Genomic DNA, 26722 nt, shown 5'->3' with positions numbered 1-26722 from the left:
TATCCACCCTAGTGCAGCAACCATCCCAAATTTACTCACTCGTGCTGGGATGATTTCACAATTCACATTATAACCTACCTGGAGATGCACCATATGAACAGGTACTAAAAATATGAGTTAACTTAATGACCCACATGTGGTCTTGAATTTTATACTGAAAATATACTAACATTTCATTATTCCATTATGATAGAGCATCAAAGAATGACAATAAAAAGATTTTAGTCACACATACCAATTTTAGGCAAAAAATGTCTATAACAATTTCCTTACGATTTCTAAAAAGGTTTTTATGCAATAAACTATTAGCTGGTTGAAAAACTTGGTTATCCATATACTCATTCCTCAAGATTCTGTCTGCTTCAGGTTTTTTGTTTTTGTACTTTCAATAGGTGAACTCTTAATTTTACGGAAAATGTTGTAATTTTTTTGTTAACTATTTTGAAAGAATTGTTGCATACATACAATTGTATTAGACTTAGAGGCCAAATATTTTTCTAATATAATCTAATATTATAATTTTTATAATATAATCTTCTATTATAGTAGCAGTTCTGCTACTATAATAGAAGCCAATGAGAGAAAAGGACCTACAAATCTGAAGCATTCTGTTCTATCAAGGGTACCTGTCTATGTACGATCAGTGCTTGAAAAACTCAGAACAGCTTTAAGGGGAATAAAGCAGCTAGCACAACATACATTTAGTATCCCTACACCCTGCCTGTCTTGTGTATTCCACTGTCGGGTTTGCGTAGGTATCTACCTATACTATTGGGGACTTTCATGAATGGAGAAGCTACAAACAGATGCTTGACTTACCACATGATGAAGGAACAGAAAAAGGATAAAATAGCTGCGGCCTTATAAGTTTTCCAGACTAGTTCGTTTTGCTTCTAGTAATTTTAATATGGGCCGAAAAAAAAAAGAAATTTACAGAAGCAGAGAAATAACTTATGGCACACTGTGGAAGTCTAAACTACTGAGAAAGTAGAGGCGAAAATGTGATGGAGTAGGAGGCTCAGGAATCTGCAAGTTACAACTTCACTGGGCCTCAATTTTCTCATCTCTTCCAAAGAAAAGTACAACCCCATCAAACCCACACAAACACGGAGCAAGTTCCCATACATCTCACCTTTAACAAGCAAGCACAGAAGCAGTAAAACAGAGTGCTATGAGTAAGTCAAAAAATAACACCCATTTATTTAGTAAGCATTTTGTGAGAATGCTGTAGGTCAGGCACTATGCTAACGAAACACCATAAAGAGATCTGTTCCTGCCCTCACTCCGGCTCAGACAGAGCACACTTAAAACCACGTGATGAGCAGGACCGCAAAGGTGTACCTGGGGCTGGGGAGGTGGGGGGGGGGGGGGAGGAATCCCTTAACATCTATAACTAAGTAAGCTGGGTATGGAAGCTAGGTCAGGAGAGGCATCTTGGAAAAGACAGGAGTTCTCTTAACGGAGTTAACTGGAGATCGATTCTACACAAGAACATCATACGCAGAGAAGTGAAATCGAGCCATAGCATTTCTTGGGAGCTAAAAGCATGTCTTTGCTTGCCAAAAACCATTACATGTCACTTTATAAGATCTGGGGATCCATTTGGCCCGGTGAGTGGCTGCATCTTCGTTGCACGCTCTTTTTTATTGCATCCCTTTGCACCCCAGGCTCTGCCACCCTTTTCTAGAGGGGCCGGCGGGCTTCACCCAAGACAGAGTTGTTGGCAGGCGTGGGTAATTACCACCGTGCCAGCCCAGGGTGGGTTGCGGGAGTCCTATTTGGGATAGGAATGTGTGAAGGAGTTCACAAACTCGGTTCAGTTCCTAGAAGCGACGGGAAGTCTTTCTGACTGAGACGAGACCCACTGCGGGCTGCAGAAACAGCTGGGACACAGCCCCTCCGCGCCTCCCAAGTCCTGGAGAGGGGACGGCGGCCAAGCCCGGATGGCCGTGAGGGTCGCTCGCGCGGGAAACCCCCTGGGCTCCACAGGGAACACCCGCCGCTGAGCAAGCGTTTTGGGACGAGGTCGAGGCGCAAAGATGGCCTGGGGGTCCTGGCTTGGGGGTCCCGCTGACGAACAGGGACCCGCAAGGGCGCGGCAGCCACTCACCGCTGCTGCTGGTGAAATAGAACACCATGATCCCGGCGGTGGTGGGGAGACTCCGGCGCCGAGCAGCAGCACTCAAATCGCGACCCTCAGGAGACCTGACGCGCGGCGGCCGCCTGTTCCCCGGAACGTTTCCGCGCGCTTCCGGCGGACGGCGGGTCGCGTCATGGCGCCGTTCCGGGGGCGCCATCTTTAATCCTGGCAGGCCGAAGGGCGGAGTTCAATGACTTGGGGTTTGAGGGAAAGAGGCTGGGGCAAGGACCCCTGGTGGTTGGAAAGCGTTTCGGAACACTCCCGTCATTTTTGAAACAGGGAAAGAAACATGCCATCGTCAGACCCTACTTTCAGAGCCCCTGCTCAGTGGGCGTTCATATCTTGAGGATTCTTTTATTGGCTTTTATCTGCCTCCTCTTCTAGGCCCCTCCCCCGCCACCACCTGTCTCCTTAAGAGCAGAAACTGTCTCACAGTTGGAGGTTCACTGCTGACTTGCCTGTCTCTTAGCGGGAGGCTGTTAAATTTTTAATGAACTCAGATTCTTCCACTATTTGACAAAATGTTTCCTTGGCCTTCTGAATCTTGTGGTAGGCCCATCTGTGCGCTTCCTCAGAACAACTTAGCAAAGTTGTTTGGTACAATACCCTCCCTCACAGTATCTGCTCACCCTAGTATCGGATGGGTCCCATATTGGGCACATTGATTAACCTCTCTGTGTTCACTTTGCGCATCTGCAAAATGAAGATGATAATCAGCTAACTCAAAAATTTTGCGAGGATTAAGTAACTGAATAGGCATCAAGGATTTAGAACATATCAGGCACCTAAGGAAATTGTTACTGATATTGACCAAAGACATTGTACCTCTCGACTCTGGACTCAGACCATTCTGCCCTTAACATAAGGCGTGCCATGTGCTACCCACAAGATTGGGCAAATCCCAAACCTCTGAACCTCAGAGGTCCTCCAGCTATAAAATGAGAATAATCATTCGTATAAAGCTCCTGTCGCCCTTACATTTGACCTGATTATCTCTCTTATTTCTGGTAAACAAAAATAATGGGAGGCCTTTGTTTTGGACTGAACTTCCACTAAGCACCAACAGAACATACGAAACCAAAATGGAATCAGTCGTGCTAAATGCCACATGATCAAACTGAAACATTAAGGAAGTAGATTCTCTGAAAGACCCGGCTTCCCTAAAAATGAGGATTCTAGTGTACCTGAGTCAACATTAGGCAACCCCCCTCTGTGTTAACCCTTACAAAAAGTAAAGAAACCCACTGTTCTGGGAGCTTTCATTCTATTTTACCCTGATTCATGAATCAAAAATCAAATTAGCTATAACTAAATTTGTTAGAAGTTTGTTTTTTGAAAATGAATTCTGACCAACTTCATTCTATGATGTTGAATGCATCACTTAGCTAAATTTTATTTAGAACTCAAAATATGCCAGACTGTACCAGAAACTGGTGACACAAATATAACAATAATAGCTAACAATCAACAGATGTTTTAGGAATCTGCCTATTTGCCAAAGCAAGAATCCTAGCTCTGTTCTGCAAATATTCATCCTTTTCACGCCTTTGGTTTTACTCTTTGTAAAATTAGAATGATACTTCATAGATTGTGGTGAGAAGTAAATGAAATAAACATGTGAAGCATCTAAGAAAGCCTGGTTCTTCGCATGGGTTCCTGATTTAATCTTTAAATTTAACTTAAAGAGAAATAGGAACCTAAAATACTACTAACTTTCAAACTGTGAAACAAAAGAATCAAGCATCACATGTGAAAAGTGCCTCAGGAATCTTGTAAAGGCAAGACTCTTACACCAAGCAACATCAGAATTCGACCTCGCGTTCAACTGGGCCAAAGACTACAATTCCCAGAAACCCCTTCGACACGGTCCCGGGAACGGCGTCCGGAGTCGTTGCGAGGCCCTGTGGAAGGCGTGGCTTCCCGGAGAACCCGGTGTTTTGCCTCCCAAGGGCGGGAGAATCTTGGAGACAGCCTCCTGAGTGGGCGGGGAGAGAGCTGGTGGGCAGCCAATCCCCGAGGCAGCCCCTGGAAGCGTTGAGCAGCGGCGAATCGGAACGCAGGAGCTGCCGCCGCGTCTGGCGCGCAGTGGTTTGAATACTCTTACCCGCCGCGGGCGCTCTCCTCAGGAGAGGTCGTTTTCGTGCCTGAGGAGACGTGTGCTTGCTCGGTTGAGGGGCGTTCTGGGCTCTGAGGCTCAGGTAACCGCTGCCGAGGGCCAGGGTGGCGGGGCGGGCAGCTGGCCGAGGAGGACGCGCGGCTGCGGAGCGCGGGGGCGAGTGTCAGGGGGGAAGAGCTTGTGCCCTGCTTGGTGGCTTGGCGGGCTCGAGACGTGGGGCGCCCAGCGGCCCTCAGCCGTCACCTGCGCCGGGTTCCACCGTCCGGAGGCCGGCGTGTGCACGTCTTTTTGCCCTTGACGGGATTCGGGAGAGGCGCTGCTTTTTCTCTCGCCTTTGCTGAGCCCTTGAGCTTCGAGTCGAGGAGGGGGCAGTGCATGAACTTGATTGGCAGCGGGCGGCTTGCTCCAGGCTGCTCGGCTGCTCGCGCTGGGGACGGTTCTGCTTGGCCCATTTTCTTGCTGGGTTCCGCCTTCATTGAACTTGGGTGCAGGTTGAGAAGATGGTTAAGCAAGAAAATGTGATAAGTGGAATACTAAGGCAATGAGGGGTGCCGTGGGAGCGGAGAACACAGCGCCTGGCGGAGAGCAGTGACATGGGGACAGTGTCAAGAAAGATGGTCCACAAAACAGTGTTTAAACTTGGTGTGAAATAGTTGTGCTGTTTAACAAAGTGTGCCCTAAATGGGGATAAAAACTCTTCCCTTTGGTGGGATTATTTTCCAGGTTGAAATATGTGCGTGTTTGTGTTTTTTCTTTCCTTGTATTTACAAACTACTGTAGTGTAGTATTTTTTTCCTCTCTTTAAATTCATGGTTTACATCTTTATTAAAATAATTTGCTTAAAAACACTTTTTTTGAACCTTTGTAGACTAAAACCCATCTGAAAACTTTTCAGATTTTTATAATATAATTTTGATAGTGGCTTTAATATTAACTTGAGGAATTTGACTATTCCATTGCTTTTAGAAATTTGATTAAGAAGATGGAAACTTTTACTCCAAAGAAGAGGAAGCAACATTCCTTGAATGGTGATAGGTGAGTCTCATCCTACGAATGGAAACTCTTAAAAAATATATTGTTGTTGGCCGGCGCCGCGGCTCACTAGGCTAATCCTCCGCCTTGCGGCGCCGGCACACCGGGTTCTAGTCCCTGTCAGGGCGCCGGATTCTGTCCCGGTTGCCCCTCTTCCAGGCCAGCTCTCTGCTGTGGCCCGGGAAGGCAGTGGAGGATGACCCAAGTTCCTGGCTTCGGATCACCGCGATGCGCCTGACACAGCGCGGCGGCCATTGGAGGGTGAACCAACGGCAAAAAGTAAGCCCTTTCTCTCTGTCTCTCTCTCACTGTCCACTCTGTCAAAAAAAAAAAAATACATTGTTGTCTTTATTCTCTTTACTATTTTTTCTTTTTTTTTTAAGATTTATTTTATTTATTTTTTTTTTACTTGAAAGTCAGTTACACAGAGAGGTCTTCCATCCGCTGGTTCACTCCCCAATTGGCTACAATGGCCGGAGCTGCACTGATCCGGAGCCAGGAGCCAGGAGCCAGGAGCTTCTTCCATGTCTCCCAAGTGGGTGCAGGGGCCTAAGGACTTAGGCCATCTTCTACTGCTTTCCCAGGCCACAGCAGAGAGCTGGATCGGAAGAGGAGCAGCCGGGACCTGAACTGGTGTCCATATGGGATGCTGGCGCTGCAGGCGGAGTTTTACCCGCCATGCCACAGCACTGGCCCCTCCTATTTTTTCTAAAATTTCCACTCATCGATTAGCCTACTCCTTGTGGGTATAGTAATATTCTATATTCTTTTTTTATTTATATGACAAGTAGAGTTACAGGCAGAGAAAGGTCTTCCTTCCGTTGGTTCACTCCCCAAATGGCTGCTACAGCCGGCACTGCGCCGATCCGAAGCCTGGAGCCAGGTGCTTCCTCCTGGTCTCCCATACGGGTGCAGGGGCCCAAGCACTTGAGTCATCACTGCACTGCCTTCACGGGCCACAGCAGAGAGCTGGACTGGAAGAGGAGCAACCAGCACTAAAACCTGGCGCCTATATGGGATGCTGGTGCCGCAGGCAGAGGATTAACTAAGTGAGCCATGGCGCCGGCCCCATAATATTCTGTATTCTAATTCTAGTCTGGAAATATAGGATGATTTCATGGTGAATTAATCCTTTCTGACGAGATTCAAAAGAGCTGTTTTCTTTGACTAGGAAGAATCAAATCTTTTATTACCTTATTCCTTTTCACTCTCTTCTGTAGTGTTTAATATAGTCTTTAATATATATATAGCCATATAATATATGCTCGTTTGTAAGCAGTCTTAAAAAGTTTGTGTACATTAGTCCCTCCTTATCGGCAGTTTCACTTTCCACAGTTTCAGTTACTCATGGCCGATATCAGTCCAGAGATATTAAATGTAAAAGGTGAGAGTAGTACAATAAGATATTTTGAGAAACCACATTCAATTAGCTTTTATTACAATATATTAATAGGATTGTCCTATTTTGTTATTGTTATCTCTCACTGTAGCTTATTTGTGAATTAAACTTTTTCCCCAGAAACCTTTTATCTAAGGTATATAAACTTCATACATTTCATAAATACAACTTGAGGAACATAGTGATTCTTCCCACCCTCCTTCCTGTACTCCTACCCTTCTTCCTCCCTCTCCTATTCTCATTCTTATTCTTTACTAAGATCTATTTTCAATTAACTTTATACACACAAGATTAACTATACTAAGTAAAATGTTCAATAAATAGTATTAAAAAATGTTCTTCAGCACTTGAGATAAGGTTTGTTCAAATCATCACATCTCTAAGTGTCAGTTTCACTTCTATAGATTGTTTTAGGTGCTCTATTAGTTACCAAAAGATCAGGGAGAAATTACAATATTTGTCCTTTTGGGACTGGCTTATTTCTCTAAGTATAATGTTTTCCAGTTGCATCCTTTTTGTTGCAAATGACAGGATTTAATTATCTTATGGCTGTGTAGTATTCTATGATGTACATGTCCCATAATTTCCTTATCCAATCTTATGAATTAAACTTGGTCACAGGTAGGTGTAGGAATAAACAGTGTAGTCACATACTTTGTGTGTGTGTGTGTGTGTGTAGGATTCTGTACTATCTGAGGTTTTAAGCATCCATAGGGTCTTGGGACATATCCCCTAAATATAAGAACTGCTGTACTTAGTATTTGCTATGTGTCTTACCAGAGATATAGATTATTCCCAGTAGAAAAGACCCCAGAGGGTCAGTTTATTATAGATAATTAATCATGATAGGAGACTTGCCAGCTAGTTGAACAAATGTATGGGCTATAATTTGTATATGTCCAAAAAAATGGAAATTTTTTGCAGATTTATTTATTTGAAAGAGTTAACAGGGCTGTGGGGGCAGAGAGAGAGAGACAGAGACAGAGAGCTTCCCTCTGCTGATTCACTTGCCAAATAGCTGTAACCACTGGGGCTGGGCCAGACCAGACCAAAGCCAGGAGTTTCTCCTGGGTCTTCCACATGGTTACAGAGGCCCCATACACTTGGGCCATCTTCCACTACTTTACCAGGTGCATCCCATATAGGATGTTGGCATCCCAGGCGGTGGCTTTACCACTACGCCTGCGATGCCAGCCTGAAATAGATTTTAAAATGCATACATTTATGTCAGAACTTTTTTGCAAACTCTTTTCTTTCCTTTTCTTTCTTTAAATTTGTTTGGAAGACAGAGTTTAGATCTTCTGTCAGCTGGTTCACTCCCCAAATGGCCGCAATGGCCTAAGCTGGGCCATTCTGGAGCCAGGAGCTTGTTCCTGGTCTCCCGCATGGGTGCAGTGGCCTAAGTGCTTGGGTCATCTGTTGCTGCTTTCCCAGGTGCATTAACAGGGAACTGGATGGGAAGTGGTGAAGCCCGAACTGGAACTGGCACCCTAATGGGATGCCTGCACTACAGGTGGCGGCTTTACCTACTATGCCACAGTGCTGACCCCTGCAAACTTTTCATGAACAGGATTGGGATTTTGTTTTGTTTTGAAAAATGAGTGCTTTGTTTGATGAAGACCGAATTCGAGAAACTGTTTAAACCTCTCCATAAAGTGTAGATATGTTTGATGAGGAAGGCTTGTATTATTTTTAATATGACTTATGAGTAGTTATTACTTGGTGCTATATTTATATAAATTTTTAAGCAATATAGTGAACTTATGAATGGACTTTGTTTCTTTTTCATAGCCTTTTATCAGACATTCCATCAAAGAAATTAATTTTGGACCATACTGAAAATCTGTTTCCATCACCTGATTTTTGTCAGAACAATGATAAAAACGAAGAAAAGGTGCTATGTTCTCAACAAGACCGCTTCATTTCAAATCTACTCAAAACAACTGAAAAAAATAGATTGCCATCTGCAAATCAAGGTTCACCATTTAAATCGGCTGTAGCCCCTGTATCCTTTTACAACAAAGATAAATGGTACCTCAATCCACTGGAGAGAAAGCTGATAAGAGAGAGTAGATCTGCTTGTCTGAAAACTAATAATGAAAATAAATCTTTCCCTAGTGTGATAGAAAATATTCAGGGAAAACCAGTCTGTTCAAAGAAGAAGAACAAAAAACCACAGAAGAGTTTAACTGCTAAGTATCAACCAAGTTATAAACAGATAAAGCCTATATCCAGGAATTCTAAAAGTTCCAAACAAAACCGAGTGACCTATAAGCCAGTTGTGGAGAAAGAGAATAATTACTGTCCAGCTGAAAATAATATGGATGCTCCCCGGGTTTTAAGCCAAAAAATAAAACCACAAGTTACACTTCAGGGTGGAGCAGCATTTTTTGTTAATAGAAAAAAATCCTCTCTTAGAAAGTTGTCTCTGGAAAATAAGCCATCACTGGAACACATCCAAAAGAATAAATCAGAAGAGATGGAGGATTGTGATTCAGAGACTGTCAGTGAAGGAAGAACTTTTGAGATGAAGCAAGTGCCAAGGTGTTTGTCACTAGAAAAAGAGAAGTTGAACATTGAGCTATTGAGGATAAGAAGCAAAAATGAAGAGAAATTAATAAAGGTAAAGAATGCTAAATATTTAAATTTTAATATTTTAGAAAAAGCTGGCTAACAAAACTTCAATACATGTAATATTCATAACTGTTATAATTTATTGTAATATACTTTTATTTACAGCCAGGAGAACTATTTTATAAAACCAGTATTACAGCAATTAGTCACTATAGAGAATTCAGAGTCAGTGGAAAGATGACTTAGTTTTTTGGCTTAAGGAAATCGGATATTTTGTTGGCATTAAGGTATACATTTCATTAAATTCCCTCATGAGTATTAAGTCTGTTCAGAGAAGCTTACTAACCTTTATTTGATACTCTGTTTTTAGAAAGTAGAAATAACAAAATTCAGAGAGTGTTAACAGTATAAGCGTATCATTTTTGGTTTGTTTTTGCTCATTTAAAGTGGTAGATTATGCCAGAATCTCTGCTATTTCATTTGGTCTTGCTATTACTAACACAGCTATCCTAGATTAGTACCATCTGATGGAAATAGAGTTTTGTTGTGGAGTGACTGGATCCAGGTTCTTTTCTCCAGTACTAGAAGGAATTCCAGGACAAGACATAGATAAAGGTCCACAGAAAAGCAAGGTTTATTTGTGTGCAAAGCTAAAGTACACACTCAAGAGGGAATGCAGACATGCTCAAGAGAGCTACACTCAATGAGGTTGGGTCCATCCGTTTATATGATCCAGAGACATAGAGGGTGGTGTCTGAGGTGGGGTTTATTCACAAGGGGTGGGGTTTGGGTCAGGACTGGGGTATTGTGGATTCTCCTGTTTTTGGAAATCCTGGTGTCAGGTGCATGATGGGAGTGGGGAGTGTCAGCATGGTAATTTTATTATATTGACCTTATAATTAGCTAAAGGTAATTGCAGCTCTTGCACCTGGCTGCCATGTTATTTTCAGCTGCTGCCAGCTTTCCACTGGGGAAGTTTGGGCAGTGCAAGTGGGGCTACAGCAAAAGCAAGACCATAGAAGAGGGCTGGCAACCTCAGTTCTTGATAGTCATCTCCTTGCCTACATCAGTGTGAACCACATGTCATTTAAAATTTTCTGATCATATTCAAACATTTAATACAATATACTTAAAATATTCCCATCTCAGTGTAATAAAAAGTTATCAATAGGATATGTTACTCTTTTTGTATGAAATTCTTATCCATATTTATACTTAACAGCATATCAGTTTAGGCTAGCCACATTTCAAGTGCTTATTCACAATAAGTGGCGGCTGGCTACCACATTAGACTATGTGCTATAGACCTACTTTCTTTTGTTTTAAATATTTATTTATTTATTATTTGAAAGAGAGAGAGGTCTTCCATCCACTGGTTCACTCCCCAAATGGTCACAATGGCCAGAGCTGGGCTGATCCAAAGCCTGGAACCAGGAGCTTCTTCTGGGTCTCCGACGCAATGCAGGAGCCCAAGGACTTGGGCCATCCTCCACTGCTTTCCCAGGCCATAGCAGAGAGCTGAATTGGAAGAGGAGCAGCCGATACTCCAACCAGTGCCCATATGGGATGCTGCAGGTGGCAGCTTTATCCAATATGCCACAGTGCTGACCCCCTAGACCTTCTATTGTTGACCTGCTGTACATGAAGGGTCTTCAGAAATTTGTGAAAAGTGTATACTTTAGGACAGCGCCGCAGCTCACTAGGCTAATCCTCTGCCTTGCGGCGCCGGCACACCAGGTTCTAGTCCTGGTCAGGGTGCCGGATTCTGTCCTGGTTGCCCCTCTTCCAGGCCAGCTCTCTGCTGTGGCCCGGGAGTGCAGTGGAGGATGGCCCAAGTCCTTGGGCCCTGCACCCCATGGGAGACCAGGAGAAGCACCTGGCTCCTGCCATCGGATCAGCGCGTGCGCCAGCGCAGCGTGCTGGCCGTGGCAGCCATTGGAGGGTGAACCAACGGCAAAAAGGAAGACCTTTCTCTCTGTCTGTCTCACTGTCCACTCTGCCTGTCAAAAAAAAAAAAAAAAGTGTATACTTTAAAAAACAATACATGGCGGCCGGCGCTGTGGCGCAATGGGTCATGCCCTGGACTGAAGTGCCAGCATCCCATATGGGCACTGGTTCTGGTCCCTGCTGCTCCTCTTCCAGTCCAGCTCTCTGCCTATGGCCAGAGATAGCAGTAGAAGATGGCTCAAGTCCTTGGGCCCCTGCAACCATGTGGGAGACCTGGAAGAAGCTCTTGGCTTCGGATCTGCACAGCTTTGGCCATTGCAGCCATCTGGGGAGTGAACCAGTGGATGGAAGACCTCTCTCTCTGTCTCAACCTCTCTCTGTAACTCTGCCTGTCAAATAAATAATATAAATCTTTAAAAAAAATGCATGGACTTGAAATTTTTTGCACCAAAATAAACAAAATATATATAAATAATTACATTTTCTTTGAACTTAAAAAATTTTTTAAAGTTTTAATTGAAAGGCAGAATTAGAGGAGAGACAGAGATCTTCCATCTACTGGTTCATTCCCTAAATGACCACAACAGCCAGGACTGGGCCATGCCAGAGCCAGGAGCTTCTTCAGGTCTCCCATATGGGTGCAGGGGCCCAAGCACTTGGGCCATCCTCCACTGCTTTCCCAGGCCAATTAGCAGGGGACTGGATTGGAACTGGAACAGCTGGGACTCGAACTGGTGCCCATGTGGGATGCTGGTGTTGTAGGCTGTGGCTTTAACCCAGTGAGCCAAAGTCCAACCCCTTTGAACTTTTTAAAATCAACCCATTTATATTCATCAAAACTCTGGCAGCTAGAGAAATGGATATTCATATAATGTTCGGTATACCCTCAGGCTCATATATATCCAGCAATTCAAGTGCTATAGACATTTCCCTCCTAATGTGCCTTTATTAATTCCTACTCACTGACAGATGTCAGATTCAACTCTATATTATTTGTAGTCACCTATATTTCAAAACTCAGTGGGAGAAATATATGGGTGGCTGATGAAACAAATCTGGCCCATGGATATTGTTTTTCACCTACATAATTTTAAAAATCTGAGCTCTTTTTATTGCAAGAGAGCAAATTGCTAGTATCATGAATATTAAAAGATGTAGCAAAGGGCCAGCACTGTAGCACAATAGATTAAACTTCAACCTGCAGCACCGGTATCCCATATGGGTGCTGGTTCATGTCCCTGCCTCTCTTCCAATCCAGCTCTCTGCTTATGGCCTGGGAAAGCAGTGGAAGATGGCCCAAGTAGTTGGGCCCCTGCACCCACAGGGGAGACCCAGAAGAAACTTCTTTCTGCCTTCGGATCTGCTCAGCTCCGACCATGGCGTCCATTTGGGGAGTGAACCACTGGATATAAGACCTCTCTCTGTCTCCCTCTCTCTGTCTCTATGCCTTTCAAATGAATAAATACATCTTAATAATAATTATAAATAAATTATATTTGTATTATATGAATATAATTAAAATTTTAAAATAATTAAATCTTAAAATCTTAGACCTTTCTACTTGATTTAATTAACTTTTTTTTTTTTTTTGGCAGGCAGAGTGGACAGTGAGAGAGACAGAGAGAAAGGTCTTCCTTTTTGCCGTTGGTTCACCCTCCAGTGGCTGCCGCAGCTGGCGCACCGCGCTGATCTGAAGGCAGGAGCCAGGTGCTTCTCCTGGTCTCCCATGCGGGTGCAGGACCCAAGCATTTGGGCCATCCTCTACTGCACTCCCGGGCCACAGCAGAGAGCTGGCCTGGAAGAGGGGCAACCGGGACAGAATCCGGTGTCCCGACCTGGACTAGAACCCAGTGTGCCGGCGCCGCAAGGCAGAGGATTAGCCTATTGAGCTGCAGTGCCGGCCTTTTTTTTTTTTTTTTTTTTTTTTTTTTTTTTATTAACTTATTGTTTAATCATGGAGAGTCTCCCGAAATGGCTGCAATGGCTGGGGCTGGATTGATCTGGAGTCAGGAGCTTTTGCCAGGTCTCCCACACAGGTGCAGGGGCTCAAGGACTTGGCCATCTCTACTGCTTTCCCAGGCCATATCAGAGAGCTGGATTGGAAGTGGAGCAATTTGGATTCCAACCAGCTACCCATATAGGATGCTGGCACTGAAGGCAGCGGCTTTAGCTGCTGCGCCACAGTGCTGGCCCCGAGCCCTCATTTCTTTATGAAGAAATGTCTCAGAGCAGAGTTTCAGACCTTTTGACAGATGTGGGCTGTTCATTTCTTTCGATTAAATCAGTGTATATGTTCATATATATACTTAGATGAGCCAGATTTTGATAGGAGTTTTGCTTATCTATCATCCTGTAGGTATTATATCTGTAGTCCCCATTGTAAATGTTTCTTCATGTTTATCAAGTATTGCCATATATACTATTAAGTGAATCATGATCCTGCTGGCTAAGCCACTACGTTTAATTCCACTAAATCTCCATATTCTACTAACAAAATACTTCAGTGTTTTTTGTTTTTTTTTTTTTAAGATTTATTTATGTATTTGAAAGGCAGAGAGAGAGAGAGAGATATCTACTAGTTCACTGGGCTGATCTGAAGTCAGGAGCTTCTGGGTCTCCTAGAAGGGTGCAGGAACCCAAGGATTTGGGCTATCTTCCACTGTTCCACCTGGCAATAGAAGGGAGCTAGATTGGAAGTGGAGCAGCCGGGTTTCAAACTGGCACCCATATGGGATACTGGCAGTGCAGCCGGCAGCTTTACCTGCTACACCACAGTGCCAGCCCCACTTATGTGTCTTGATAGAGATTTTGATTACAAGGGTATATTAGTTTGTCAGAATTCATCAAACTAAATACTTGTGAATTTCACTGTTTATAAAATTGCCTCGGGCCGGTGCCTGGAGTGCCAGCCTCCCATATGGGCACTGATTGGAGACCGGCTGTTCCATTTCCATTCTAGCTTCCTCCTATGGCCTGGGAAAGTAATCCAGCAGAACAAAGTCAGGTTGGCCTGCAGTTTCTTTATCCATCTCCCAAGTGATAATCCATGTTTGATAATGAAGGTATAACTTTGATGTTGTGACATGGTATCTTCTCTATGACACTTTTTCCTGTGTTTTAAAAATTTTCTTTTGTGAGCCTCCCTTTAAGGGGCTAGGTACTGAGTTCTGTTTAGGTTTCAGTAGGCTGAGAAGCTGGTTTTTTGTGAATCTACAGTTTGAAAAACAGCTTTGCTTTGTCAAGATTTTGCTAAGTACTGTTGCTGGGCTTCATCTTTGGATGAATTTAATTTTCACAATTTATTATGGAGACTTGAGAAATGACAGATGGATTATTCCATCTTTCTGAGATATGATTTTGAGTAGGGGTTGTTATTTAATCAAAAATTTTCCTGAAGGGGCTGACGCTATGGCATAGAAGGTAAAGCTGCCACCTGCAGTGCTGTATCCCATGTGGGTGCTGGTTCGAGTCCCGGCTGCTCCACTTCTGACCCAACTCTCTGCTATGGCCTGGGAAAGCAATTGAAGATGGCCGAAGTCCTTGGGCCCCTGTACCTGTGTGGAAGACCAGGAAGAAGCTCATGGCTTCTGGTTGGTGCAGTGGCACAGCTCTGGCCGTTGCAGCCATCTGGGGAGTGAACCAGTGTGTGGAAGACCTCTTCTCTCTCTGCCTCTCTGTAATTGCCTTTCAAATAAATATGTAAATAATTAAAATTTTTTTTTTCCTGGGGCCGGCACTGTGGCTCAGCAACTTTAAACCACTGTCTGTGAGCACTGGTATCCTGTATAGGCACCAGCTCCCTTATGTGCCTGGAAAATCAGCAGAAGATGGCCTGAGTCTCTGTACCCATATGGAAAACCAGGAAGAGGCGCGTGGCTACAGCCTGTCTAGCCCCAGTTGTTGTGGCTATTTGGGGAGTGAACCAGCAGATGGAAGATCTCTCGCTGTCTCTCCTCTCTAACTCTGCTTTTCAAATAAATAAAATCTAAAGAAATTTTCTTTTTAAATTTCCCTTTTCCCCAAAGCTATATATTCCCTAAGTCTCACCAAATTAGTTTATTAGTGAAATTTGTTGGTAATTTTGCTACTTTGCTCTTCTGCATTCTTGCTACTTTTTTTTTTTTTTTTTTTTTTTTTTTTAAGAATTATTTTATGGCCGATGCTGTGACTCACTAGGCTAATCCTCCACCTGCGGCGCTGGCACACCAGGTTCTAGTCCCAGTCGGGCTGCCAGTTTCTGTCCTGGTTGCCCCTCTTCCAGTCCAGCTCTCTGCTGTGGCCCGGGAGTGCAGTAGAGGATGGCCCAAGTGCTTATGCCCTGCACCTGCATGGGAGACCAGGAGAAGCACCTGGTTCCTGGCTTCGGATCAGCGTGGTGCGCTGGCCGCGGCGGCCATTGGAGGGTGAACCAACGGCAAAGGAAGACCTTTCTGTCTCTCTTTCTCACTGTCCATTCTGCCTGTCAAAAAAAATATATATATATATATATATATTTTGCCAGCACTGCAGCTCAATAGGCTAATCCTCTGCCTTGCGGCGCCGGCACACCAGGTTCTAGTCCCGGTCGGGGCGCCGGATTCTGTCCCGGTTGCCCCTCTTCCAGGCCAGCTCTCTGCTGTGGCCAGGGAGTGCAGTGGAGGATGGCCCAAGTCTTTGGGCCCTGCACCCCATGGGAGACCAGGAGAAGCACCTGGCTCCTGCCTTCAGATCAGCGCGGTGCGCCGGCCGCGGCGGCCATTGGAGGGTGAACCAACGGCAAAGGAAGACTTTTCTCTCTCTCACTGTCCACTCTGCCTGTCAAAAAAAAAAAAAAAAAAAAATTTATTTATTTGAAAGAGTTAGAGAGAGAGAGAGGTCTTCCATTCTGTTAGTCCACTCCCCAAATGACTGCAATGGCCAGAGCTAAGCTGATCCAGAGCCAGGAGCCTCCTACAGGTCTCCCACATGGGGGCAGGGGCCCAAGGACTTGGGCTGTCTTCCACTGCTTTCCTAGGCCTCTTTCTGAGCTGGCTCGGAAGAGGAGCAGCCAGAACTTGAGCCAGCACCCATATGGGATGCTGGCGCTGCAGGTTGGGGCTTTAACCCACTGTGCCAAGCACTGGCCCGGTACTCTTAAAGAACTTTTGTGGAAGAAACCTCTGTAGTGACTTCAAAAGTTATTTTGCCTTACTTGGCTGCTCTTTTTTAAAATTTATGGCATAAACTTGTTCCTTTCTAGTTTGGTGGCTGATAGGGACAATTTTTTGCTACTTTTACTGATTTTTGCTGTTTGTTACTATGGAAAGTGTGGTCTATAAAATTCATTGTTTTCTTCATCAGGGAGTATAAAACATTTTTGACAGGATGACAAGTTATAAAATATGCACTCTGGTGTTTAAATGATACACATTCAATAAACACAGAGGAAATTTTCCTAACAATAAACTGAAAGTTGGGAATTTAATGTAATTATGAAATGTAATTCATAGTATACTATTTTATTATTTTAGAAATGGATCTATTGGGATTCATTCACTAAATATAAAGCAATTAAGAATTACAGATTTACTGGGGCCAGCGCTGTGGCATAGAGGGTGGCTCCCATATAGGTGCTAGTTTGTATCTGGGCTACTCCACTTCCTAGACAACTCCCTGATAATGACCTGGGAAAAGCAGTGGAAGATAGTCCAAGTGTTTGGGCTTCTGCCACCCATTTGGGAGACCCAGAAGAAGCTCTTGACTTTGACCTGGCCCAGCTCTAGCCATCCCAGCCATTTGGGGGAATGAACCAGTGGTTGGAAGATTGTCTCTCCCTCCTCTGTAATTCTGAATTTCAGATAAATCATTTTTTAAAAAAAATATAAATTTACTTTTTTTGACCCATTGCTTTGTTTTCAGGATTCATCAGGTGGAGTAGTTTCTTCAAGGGAATGTAAACTTAGCAAACATTTTCCTTCAGAGGATTCTCTAAGTCAGAACAAGACAAGTGGTAAGAAAAAACTTCTTACATGAGTTTTAGTGATCTGAAATAATGCTTTATTACATGTGACAATATGAAATTCACATTTAATAACATTTTCTTCATCTGTTTTTTCAGTAGGACGATTGTGTTAGTATCTTTGTGTTTATCTCTGTGACACTGTTTTCAGTGGCAAAGCAGTGCAATATATTTTGAAAAACAGGAGATAAGGAGTTTTTGTTTTGTTTTACTAATTATTTCAAAGGCAGAAAGACAGAGACAGTGAGGGGGGGAGGGCCCCATCCAGTTGTTCACTCCCTTCCAACAGCTGGGACTGGGTCAGGCCAAAGCTGGGAGTCTAGAACTCAGCTAAGATCTCCCACTACTTGAACTATCACTACTGCCTCACAGGGTCTGCATTAGCAGGAAGCTGTAGTCAGGAACCAAAGCTGGGTATCAAACCCAGGCACTCGTGTATGAAACACGGGTGTCCTAACTGGTATCTTAAAAATGAGGTTAAATGCTCCCCTGTAATAAGAAGATTTGGGTTAAAATTTAAAGACAAAATACCAGTGCTTAATTGGTCTATGACTGTGACTAAGTTATTTAAGCTCTCAAGAGTGGGTATTATTATAAAGTCATACCTGTACTTTTACCTAAAATAATAAGAATGTTGTATATGAGGAATTTTCAAAAAAGTTCATAGAAAGTACATTTTAATTCCATTTTCCACAAACTTTGAAGTACCTTTGTATTTGTGATCAAAACCCAGTTATGAGCAGAACTTGTTAAACAATAGAAATGACACTGAGGGGCTGGTGTTTGGTCGAGTAGTTAAGATGCTAGCTGGGACACCTGTGTCCTATATAAAAGTACCATTGTTCAAATCCTGGCCAACTCCCAATTTCAGCTTTTGCTTATATGCACCCTGGGAGGCAGCAGATGATGACTCATAGTTGGATTCCTACTGCCCAAGTGGAAGTCTTGAATGGAGTTCCTGACTTCTGGCTTTTGCCTGGTCCAGTCCTGGTTCATGGTGGCATCTGGGGAGTAGAATGGTGGATAGGAGTACTTTCCCTCCCCCTGTTTTCTCTTCCCTCTTCCTCCTCCTCCATAAAATAAAAATTTAGAATAAAATAAATATATTTCAGTTCATTGTTCAAGTCAATTAAAAGAAAATTACTTAGTGTACAAAAGTAATATAATTGGTGCATGGATATGGAAAAAGTCATGAAAGTAACGTAAAATGACCAAAGTTTGTTACGTTTTAAAAAACTTTTTTAAAGATTTGATTTATTTGAAAGGCAGAGTTATAGAGAGGCAGAAGCAGAGAGAGAGAAATCTTCCATCCACTGGTTCTCTCCCCAAATGGATCCAATGGCTAGAGCTGGAGTCATCCAAAGCCAGGTTCCTGGAGCTTCTTCCAGGTCTCTCAAATGGGTGCAAGGGCCCAAAGGCTTAGGCCACCTTCTGCTTTCCCAGGCCATAACAGAGAGCTGGATCAGAAGTAGAGCAGCCAGATTCAAACCGGTGCCCATATGGGATGCCAGCACTGTAGGTGGTGGCTTTACCTACTACATCACAGCGTTGGTCCCTAAAGTTTCTTAATTACATTTTATCATTTAATTCTTAAAACCCTAAAAAATGGGTTCTGTTGGGCTCATTTCATAGAAGAGAAAATGGATTTAGGTGAAGTAACACATCTTACTGGCCTTGGTTTTATTTCTAGAAGATGAGCTCTAATTTTTAATGTGAAGTTAAAATTTGCTATTTACTAAAAACCCACTTTCAACTTATTTTTCTCAAATCAGTTGTTTTAACTTTGCTTGTTATGTATTGTACTGGAATGCATTTGACAAAACCCATATAAGTACATATCACAAAGAAATACATGCCTACATGTATTTAATATGTCTAAATAGATGGGCATACTTTGAAGTTCACTCATTGTGATAATTAGTTTTATGGGTTTTGTCAAATGCATAGCATCAGGTGATAGTCATTCCAGAATTTACAGAACAGCTCCTGCACCCTCAAATTTTCTTGTACCTATCTTTTGTAGTCTATTCTCTCCTCCAGATGTTTGGCAACCACTTACCTGTTTTCTGTCCCTGTTCCATTGTTTTACCTTCTCTGGTAAAAGGGTTATGCAAATGGAATTATGCAGTGTACAGCCTTTAGATCTGTCTTCACTCAGTAAACTGCATTTAAGATTCACCCACGGAACTGGTGCTGTGGCAAAGTGGGTTAGGCCATTGCTTATGACACATCCTATATGGGCTCCATCTCTGATCTAGCTCCCTGCTAATGTGTCTGGGAAAGCCGGGGGAAGATGTCCCAAGTGCCTAGGCCCCTGTACCTATATTGTTGCAAGTATCAGTATTTCCCCATTTATCACTAAGTTATGGATGTAACTTAAGAGTTCTTTGTAAATAAATAATTGCAAATATTTTCTCCCAGTCTGTGGCTTGTCTTTATTCTCAACAGTTTTATTTTTTTGGTTTTGATTTGGTTTTTTGGGGCTTCTTTCAAAGAACAAAATCTTAAAATTTGATTAAGTCCAACTTAATTTTTTTCTTTTATGTAGTGTTTTAGATGCTGTATATAAAAAATTATCACCAAAGTTCTTGCAGATTTTTTCTAGTTTTATAATTTTCTGTTTAGACTTGTGAGCCATTTTAAGTTTTTTTTATATAAGGTATTGGTGTGTAATTATTTTGTGCATGAATGTCCAATTGTTCCAGCACCATTTGTTGAAGACTATCCTTTCTGTGATGAAACACTTTTGCCTCATTGTGAAATCAGTTGCATTTGTCTGTGTGAGTTTATTTCTGGGCTATTTTGTTCCATTTGTCTATGAGGATTTGTCTATACTTTTGCCATTACCATACTGTCTTGATTACTCTTGATTAGTGTATTTTGATCTTACTGACCTTTTAAAATCGTAAGACTTAAAGCTTTGATTTATTTGATAATATAAATTATTGCTATTTTTCCTCCTAGTTTCTCCCAAATCTGTTGTCTATCCCATCTTCAGTTTGTCTTCAGCCAATACAAAAAGGTAGGCTTTGTGTGTTTTGTTTTGTTTTAATGTCCAAGATTTCTTAACTACATGAATCATCTGGGACTCTCTTCTTACGTTGCTTAATATGGTGAATATTGTCTTTCCTACTAAGAAAAACAGGAGTATAATATTGAGAATAGGAGATGAAATCAGTCTCTCATAAAGACTTCATAGGAGCTCTGAGTTAAGAGATGGAAAATTCTCTTTATGGGCTTGAATAATAATAACTGCTAACATTATTATATAGTACCTTACCCATAATAAGTAGTTTATGTTTATTATTTAACTTAATTCTCAGAGCAACCTAGAAGGTAGATACTATTATTGGTTCTATTTTCAGTTGAGCAAAACTTTTATGTTTTAGCCACAGTTGCACAGCTATTAGGAGCTAGAGCCAGAACTAGAATCCATATCTGAATCAAAAACTCATTAGGCTATATTACATTGCCTGGGTGATAATATATAAATAATAGGCTAAATTTAATGAACATTTACAACCTCATGATGTAGCTACTATTATCCCATTTTATAGGTAGAGAAAACTGGCCAGAAGAGTAAATGACTTGCAGCAGCTTAATGCTGTTGTAAATCTCAGCTGAAGCTACGACTGTCCTGTATTTAAAGCTAAAGACCGTACTGGAAGGAGGCCTGGGTGGTTAGAGAGCATATTAGCTGGGAAAGCTCTGAAAAAGAAGTTTCATACAGTTTTAACATCTTCCTCTTAAGCAGTTTTGGTTCTTCTCCCCATATTTGGTGATAAATAACTATGTTAAGCAAGTTGACTAAGTTCTATTTGTTGGACATTTTACCTTAAATTTCCTGAGATTGGGGTGAGTGGGTATAAACTCCTGCTTTTTCTCACCTTCCCCTTTTCTCTCCTGTGTTTTCTTCTTCCGTGACTTATTGAGAATGGAAGGCTACTACAATTAGCTGATAAAAATGTGTAGCCTAATTCAATCTGGCATGAAGATGTACTGGGGTACAATTGGCTGGATTCTATGAAAAAATGTATAGGCTGTAAGACATTAGAAATCAGTAGGTTTTGTCGTTTAATCCATTACTTCAAGTAGATTACAGAATATCTAGGTGCATGTTTTTATGTTTTTTTGGACCGATTTAGTTAGTTATTTGAAAGGCAGAGTGAAGCAGAGATCTTCCATCCACTGGTTCACTGCCCAAATGCCTGCAACAGCCAAGCCTGTGCCAGGCCAAGGCAGAAGCCTGGAACTCCATCCTGGTCTCCCACTAACTTCTAGAGATGTGGAGATAATACATCATCTTGCCATCAAGAATAATATGGTGAGAAGATAGATATTTAAACCAGTGAGTGTAATGAAATGTTAGAATTGCTGAGATAGAAGTGAATAGAATGCAGTCATCCATGCAGGATCAGAGAGGGCAGAGTTACTTAGCAAATGCAGAAAGGGTCAGTGCCCTAGACAATTGTTTTTCATACTGCAGCAACAGCCCATTAGTTTGTCAAAACGGCTTTAAGGATGTCAGTTATAGCCATTTCTTTTTTTAAGTAAATACTGCATCTTTTATGAAAATTTGGTTTTAGTAATTATTTCTTTTCTTTAAAGATTTATTTTTACTTATTTGGAAGAGTTACAGAGAGAGGTAGAGATGGAGAGAGTCTTCCATCCACTGGTTCACTCCCCAAATGGCTGCAACAGCCAGAGCTGAGCCAATCCGGAGTCAGGAGCCAGGAGCTTCTTCTGGGTCTCCCACGTGGATGCAGAGGCCCAAGGACTTGGGTCGTCTTCTGCTATACCAGCCATAGCAGAGAGCTGGATCAGAAGTGGAGCAGCCGGGAATAGCACTGGTACCCATATGGGATGCTGGGGCTTAAGGCTGGGACTTTAACCTGCTGTGCCATAGCGCTGGCCCTGCAGTTTCTTACCATAGGTTTGCCAGGTCAGTTTGAAAGGCACTTTTTTAGACAAATGATATATAAATAATAGGCTAAAATTTAATGAACATTTACAACCTCATGATGTAGGTACTATTATCCCATTTTATAGGTAGAGGAAACTGGCTAGAAGAGTAAATAACTTGCAGCAGCTTAATGCTGTTGTAAATCCCAGCTGAAGCTATGACTCCTGTGTTTAAAGATAAAGACCATATTGGATACCTTTTTGTCTACTTTTGTCACTCTTTTTTTCTGTTGTCTGAATTTAGTTTGTTTTAGTCTGTTTTTTCCCTTGCCTATTTACTTTTACTTCTACTCTCCAAGGATTTCCTCTGCTTTGGTTCTTGAAAAAATCAAAAACCTTTAATTTTAAGGCAAGAATTACAACTTCCATGTCGAGACAGCCAACCAGGCTGGGTGGAGATGAGGGCCAACTGGAGAATGTATGCCTTATTTAAAAGGGCATGTGTTGTTAGCACTAATAGATTGTTTGAAGGAACAGAAACCTAGTGGTTTTTTTTTTTCTAGATTTATTTTATTTATTTGAAACACATAGTTACACAGATTTTCTGTCCAGTAACTCACTCCCCAAATGGGCTATGCCAGGCAAAAGCCAGGAGCCCATAACTCCATCTAGGTCTCCTAGGTTGGGCATCAGGGCCCCAAGTACTGCAGTCATCCTCCACTGCTTTCCCACATAGATTAGTAGGGAGCTGGATAGAAAGCAGAGCATCCAGGACTTGAATTGGAGCTCATATGGGATGCTGGTATCACAGGCAGAAGCCTATTCCGCTGTACCACAAGGCCAGCTCCAAACCTAATGATCTTGTAGAGTTTCCTATGATATTGGAAATACATATTTTAATTGAAATCTCAAAGTTTTAAATACTTTTTGAGCCAACCAAAACATATGTAATAAATGAATGTGGTTCAGTGATCTCCATAAGCCAATCCCAACATTCTTTTCTAATGTGTAAAGATTGGCTCAAGTACATCTATTTAGCCAAAATATTTTTCCCTCGAAGAATTTCAACATAGTGACAGTGAGGAAAAGTTAATGTATTAGCCTTATTGCTCACATAAACTGTTGCTAGATCCTAAATATATTTACTGGTGATGCTGATTACCTTGGATCTGTGAAAGTCATTAATCTATTTAATTGTTGTGGTACCCTAAGAATTGCTTTATACCCACGTGAGTAAGTACTGTCCTAAGGTTTGATAAAGCAAAAACAAACAACAAATACAAAAAAATCATTTTTGAACTTCCAGAGTGAGTAAACATTTGTGCATCTGATACTATGTAGGAAACACCCTTGGAATTGGAGTTAGAAGACTATGATTTGAATATTAATGTTGCTATTCTATTCACTAGTTACTTCATCTTGAATCTTTGTGGAGGGTCAGGTTTCTCATTGTTCTTTCTTTATTACTTCATCAAGTTATTGTTGGATGAAAGCATTAAAAATTGTATGATGGGGTATGTGTTTGGCACAGTGATTAAGACACCAGTTAAGATGTCTGCATTGCTATATTAGAGTATCTCGATTCAATATCCAGCTCCAGCTCTTGACTGACTTCCAGCCAATGTCCCTAGGAAGCAGCAGTGATTACCCAAGTTAATTGGATTCCTGCCATCCACATGGAAGACCTGGATTAATTACTGACTCCCAGCTTAAGCCCTGCTGAGCTCTGGCTGTTGTGAGCTTTTAGGAAGTGAATCAGCAGCAATTGGGAGTACTTTCTCTTCAATAATAATTTTTAAAAAATTTTAATGTGCTCTGTAAATGTTATATGTACAAGAGTTTTCCTTGTAATTCCTCAGGCGTTCTAAAATTAAATTTATACACTTTTATTTCAAGATCTCTAGTTGAAGAAGAATCTTCTGTGGAATCCATCACATGTACTAACTTCTTGAAACAAACACAGAAAAACACTAATACCAGAGATACAAATAGAGAAACAAAAGACCAGTTCATCATTGTGAGTAAATTTAAAACAAAGCTTTTCCTATACATGGCTCTCACATGTAGAACAGGAAGTCAAACATACTATCTTTTTAGAGTTGCGTTATAGATATTCTGAATTTTGTAAATGCAGTTTTGTTGCTGGGGCAGCATTTTAAACTAGTCTTTTGAATTGACAGTGTTGGGCAATGCTGATATTTTAGGAAAATGCTAATAAATGAATTGTCTCCAGGAAAGTTACTATTGAGCAATAAAAGACTTAATAGGAATAGTTATATTGCTTTAGACCTGGATTTGACCTAGAGTGGCCTATGAGCTAAAAATTATTTTTGCATTTTTGAAGATTTGGGGAAAAAAGTATGTGGCAAACCATGTGTGGTCTGCAATGCCTGAAATATTTACTATCTGGTCCTTTAAAGAAAATGTTTGTCAACCTCTGTGTTAAGACAGTTGAGAACCTAGTATGTATTTTCAGTGGCATTAAGCAATGCTTTAAGTTGTGACATTAAATCTTCCTGACTTTCATGTATTTAAGAGTTGATTTGTACTTTTCCAGAACTGTTGTTATATATTTTTTTTTAATTAGACAGGCAGAGTTAGACATAGAGACAGAGAGAAAGGTCTTCCTTCTGTTGGTTCACCTCCTAAATGGCCGCCACGGCCAGTGTACTGCGCCGATTGGAAACCAGGAGCCAGGTGCTTCCTCTTGGTCTGCCACGTGGTTGTAGGGGCCTAAGCACCTGGGCCATCCTCCACTGCCCTCCCAGGCCACAGCAGAGAGCTGGACTGGAAGAGGAGCAACCGGAACTAGAACCCGGCGCCCACATGGAATGCTGGCGCCACAGGCAGAGAATTAACCAAGCGAACCACAGCGACGGCCCCTGTTATGTGTGTGTATATATATATATATTTTTTTTTTTTTTTTGGACAGGCAGAGTGGACAGTGAGAAAGAGAGACAGAAAGGTCTTCCTTTGCCGTTGGTTCACCCTCCAGTGGCTGCCGTGGCCGGCGCGCTGTGGCTGGTGCATTGCGCTGATCAGAAACCAGGAGCCAGGTGCTTCTCCTGGTCTCCCATGCGGGTGCAGGGCCCAAGAACTTGGGCCATCCTTCACTGCACTCCCGGGCCATAGCAGAGAGCTGGCCTGGAAGAGGGGCAACAGGGACAGAATCCGGCGCCCCGACCGGGACTAGAACCCGGTGTGCCGGCGCTGCAGGTGGAGGATTAGCCTATTGAGCTGCAGCACCAGCCCCCTGTTATATTTTTAAATCAGCTCTTGGGACAGAGAATTTCAATATTCTTTAAGGAATGTAATATTCCTAACCACTTAAGTAAAAAGTACTGTTTAGTTAATACAGAAGTCCTGACATTGTCTTGCTAGTTTGACATAAGGCTCTTTTAGGTCTTTCTTTAGGAGTTTTGTGAAGAAGTTCTGTTCATTTTAGCTATAATCTTGTGATTTAAATTATTCCTTCTTAAAACTATGGTTCTAGAATTTGTTTTTTAACCCTGACTATTCAGATACAGTTCTAGTACTTTGATGAGTTCATTGCCCATTTAGGTATTTTTCTCATTCCATTTTATTCTGGGGAGGGAAAGAAACCACACTTCAATTTAGTATTTCATTTGTGTCAGCATGAAAGAAAATTAGGAAGAAATTTGAATGAATATGTGAACTTTAGAGTTATGTATGATATATAAATAAATATTTAGATGGACATTTTTTTCAATTCCAGGATGCAGGTCAGAAACATTTTGGGACTACCGTGTGTAAGTCTTGTGGCATGATCTATACTGCTTCCAACCCTGAGGATGAAATGCAGCATGCTCAGCATCACCACAGATTTCTGGAAGGAATCAAATATACAGTGAGTCAAAAGATAGTCTTTGAATTTGCTGTAAATGTGAGACCTGCTTTAAAAGAGACCTTTTGGTTAAGTATTAGTAGAATCTGAATATTTCATCTATAGCTTTCCTTAAAATTTGAGGTTGATGTTATTAAAAATTTATAATGCTGTTTCAAACTTACTATCCTAAAATAGATATTGTCCTACTTCGAGTAAACACCCTACATCCTGACCAGCTTTCTGAGCAGTGCTGAGCATTTAAGATACAAAACCCGAAAATTTGAGGAAATCTCTTCTCTGCCATAGTTTGTTCTTTATAGATAGCCTTAAAAATCCTTTTTATGACTTCTCCATGTTTTTTCTTTTCTAAGAGGAGAGGTCCCATGTCTGTCAGGCACCTTTGTAATCCAAACACAACTGTCATTGCCGTTATTTCCATAATTGTGTGTGCTACTTAAATGTTTTCCTTTTTTCCTATTAGTTCATACCTTCACAATATTTTTTGCCTAATTTAGCAAACATGTAGCATTAATGGTTTCATTTGGGTATCTTCCAGAGGTATTTCCTGCATCTGTGAATACCATTACTTGATTTTTAAAAACATTTTATGATGTATATTGCCACACCGAATATTAAAATTTTTACTTAATTTGTGACTTCTGAGCTTTTTAGGTAAGGAATGCCATTCACAATCCCAAGATTTAGTTATTTAAAGTAGAAAAAACACAGTTCTTTGGGAGTGTAAGCAAGGGTTATAAACAATAATCAGATCTCAAAATGTCAATTTC

General features: G+C 41.8%; 2 protein-coding genes across 12 annotated transcripts in view; one reads left to right on the top strand and one right to left on the bottom strand.

Annotated features, from left to right (window-relative positions):
* The window catches only part of CCDC25 (coiled-coil domain containing 25), a 44692-nt gene extending 42443 nt beyond the window's left edge, over positions 1-2249 (bottom strand). For all 11 annotated transcript variants that reach the window (XR_011386248.2, XR_016228898.1, XM_089325458.1 and 8 more), the window contains exon 1: positions 2111-2249. Coding sequence is in view for 2 of the 11 variants with exons in the window: in XM_008249253.5 (XP_008247475.5) it covers positions 2111-2138 (28 nt within the window). In the remaining 9 variants the exon portion in view is untranslated. The remainder of the gene's footprint in view (positions 1-2110) is intronic.
* A 1692-nt stretch (positions 2250-3941) lies between these two features.
* The window catches only part of ESCO2 (establishment of sister chromatid cohesion N-acetyltransferase 2), a 43272-nt gene continuing 20491 nt past the window's right edge, over positions 3942-26722 (top strand). Inside the window, exons 1-7 of the mRNA XM_008249219.5 lie at positions 3942-4338; positions 5223-5291; positions 8479-9310; positions 17086-17176; positions 20150-20207; positions 23984-24104; positions 25824-25955. Of these exons, the coding sequence (XP_008247441.1) occupies positions 5239-5291; positions 8479-9310; positions 17086-17176; positions 20150-20207; positions 23984-24104; positions 25824-25955 (1287 nt within the window). The 5' untranslated portion in view covers positions 3942-4338; positions 5223-5238. The remainder of the gene's footprint in view (positions 4339-5222; positions 5292-8478; positions 9311-17085; positions 17177-20149; positions 20208-23983; positions 24105-25823; positions 25956-26722) is intronic.

Source organism: Oryctolagus cuniculus, chromosome 2 (assembly GCF_051225735.1).
Source record: "Oryctolagus cuniculus isolate XC-2025 breed Fujian yellow rabbit chromosome 2, ASM5122573v1, whole genome shotgun sequence".
NCBI lineage: Eukaryota > Metazoa > Chordata > Mammalia > Lagomorpha > Leporidae > Oryctolagus > Oryctolagus cuniculus.
The sequence above is the reverse complement of the archived record's forward strand: the minus strand, read 5'-3'. Positions and strand labels throughout refer to the sequence as shown.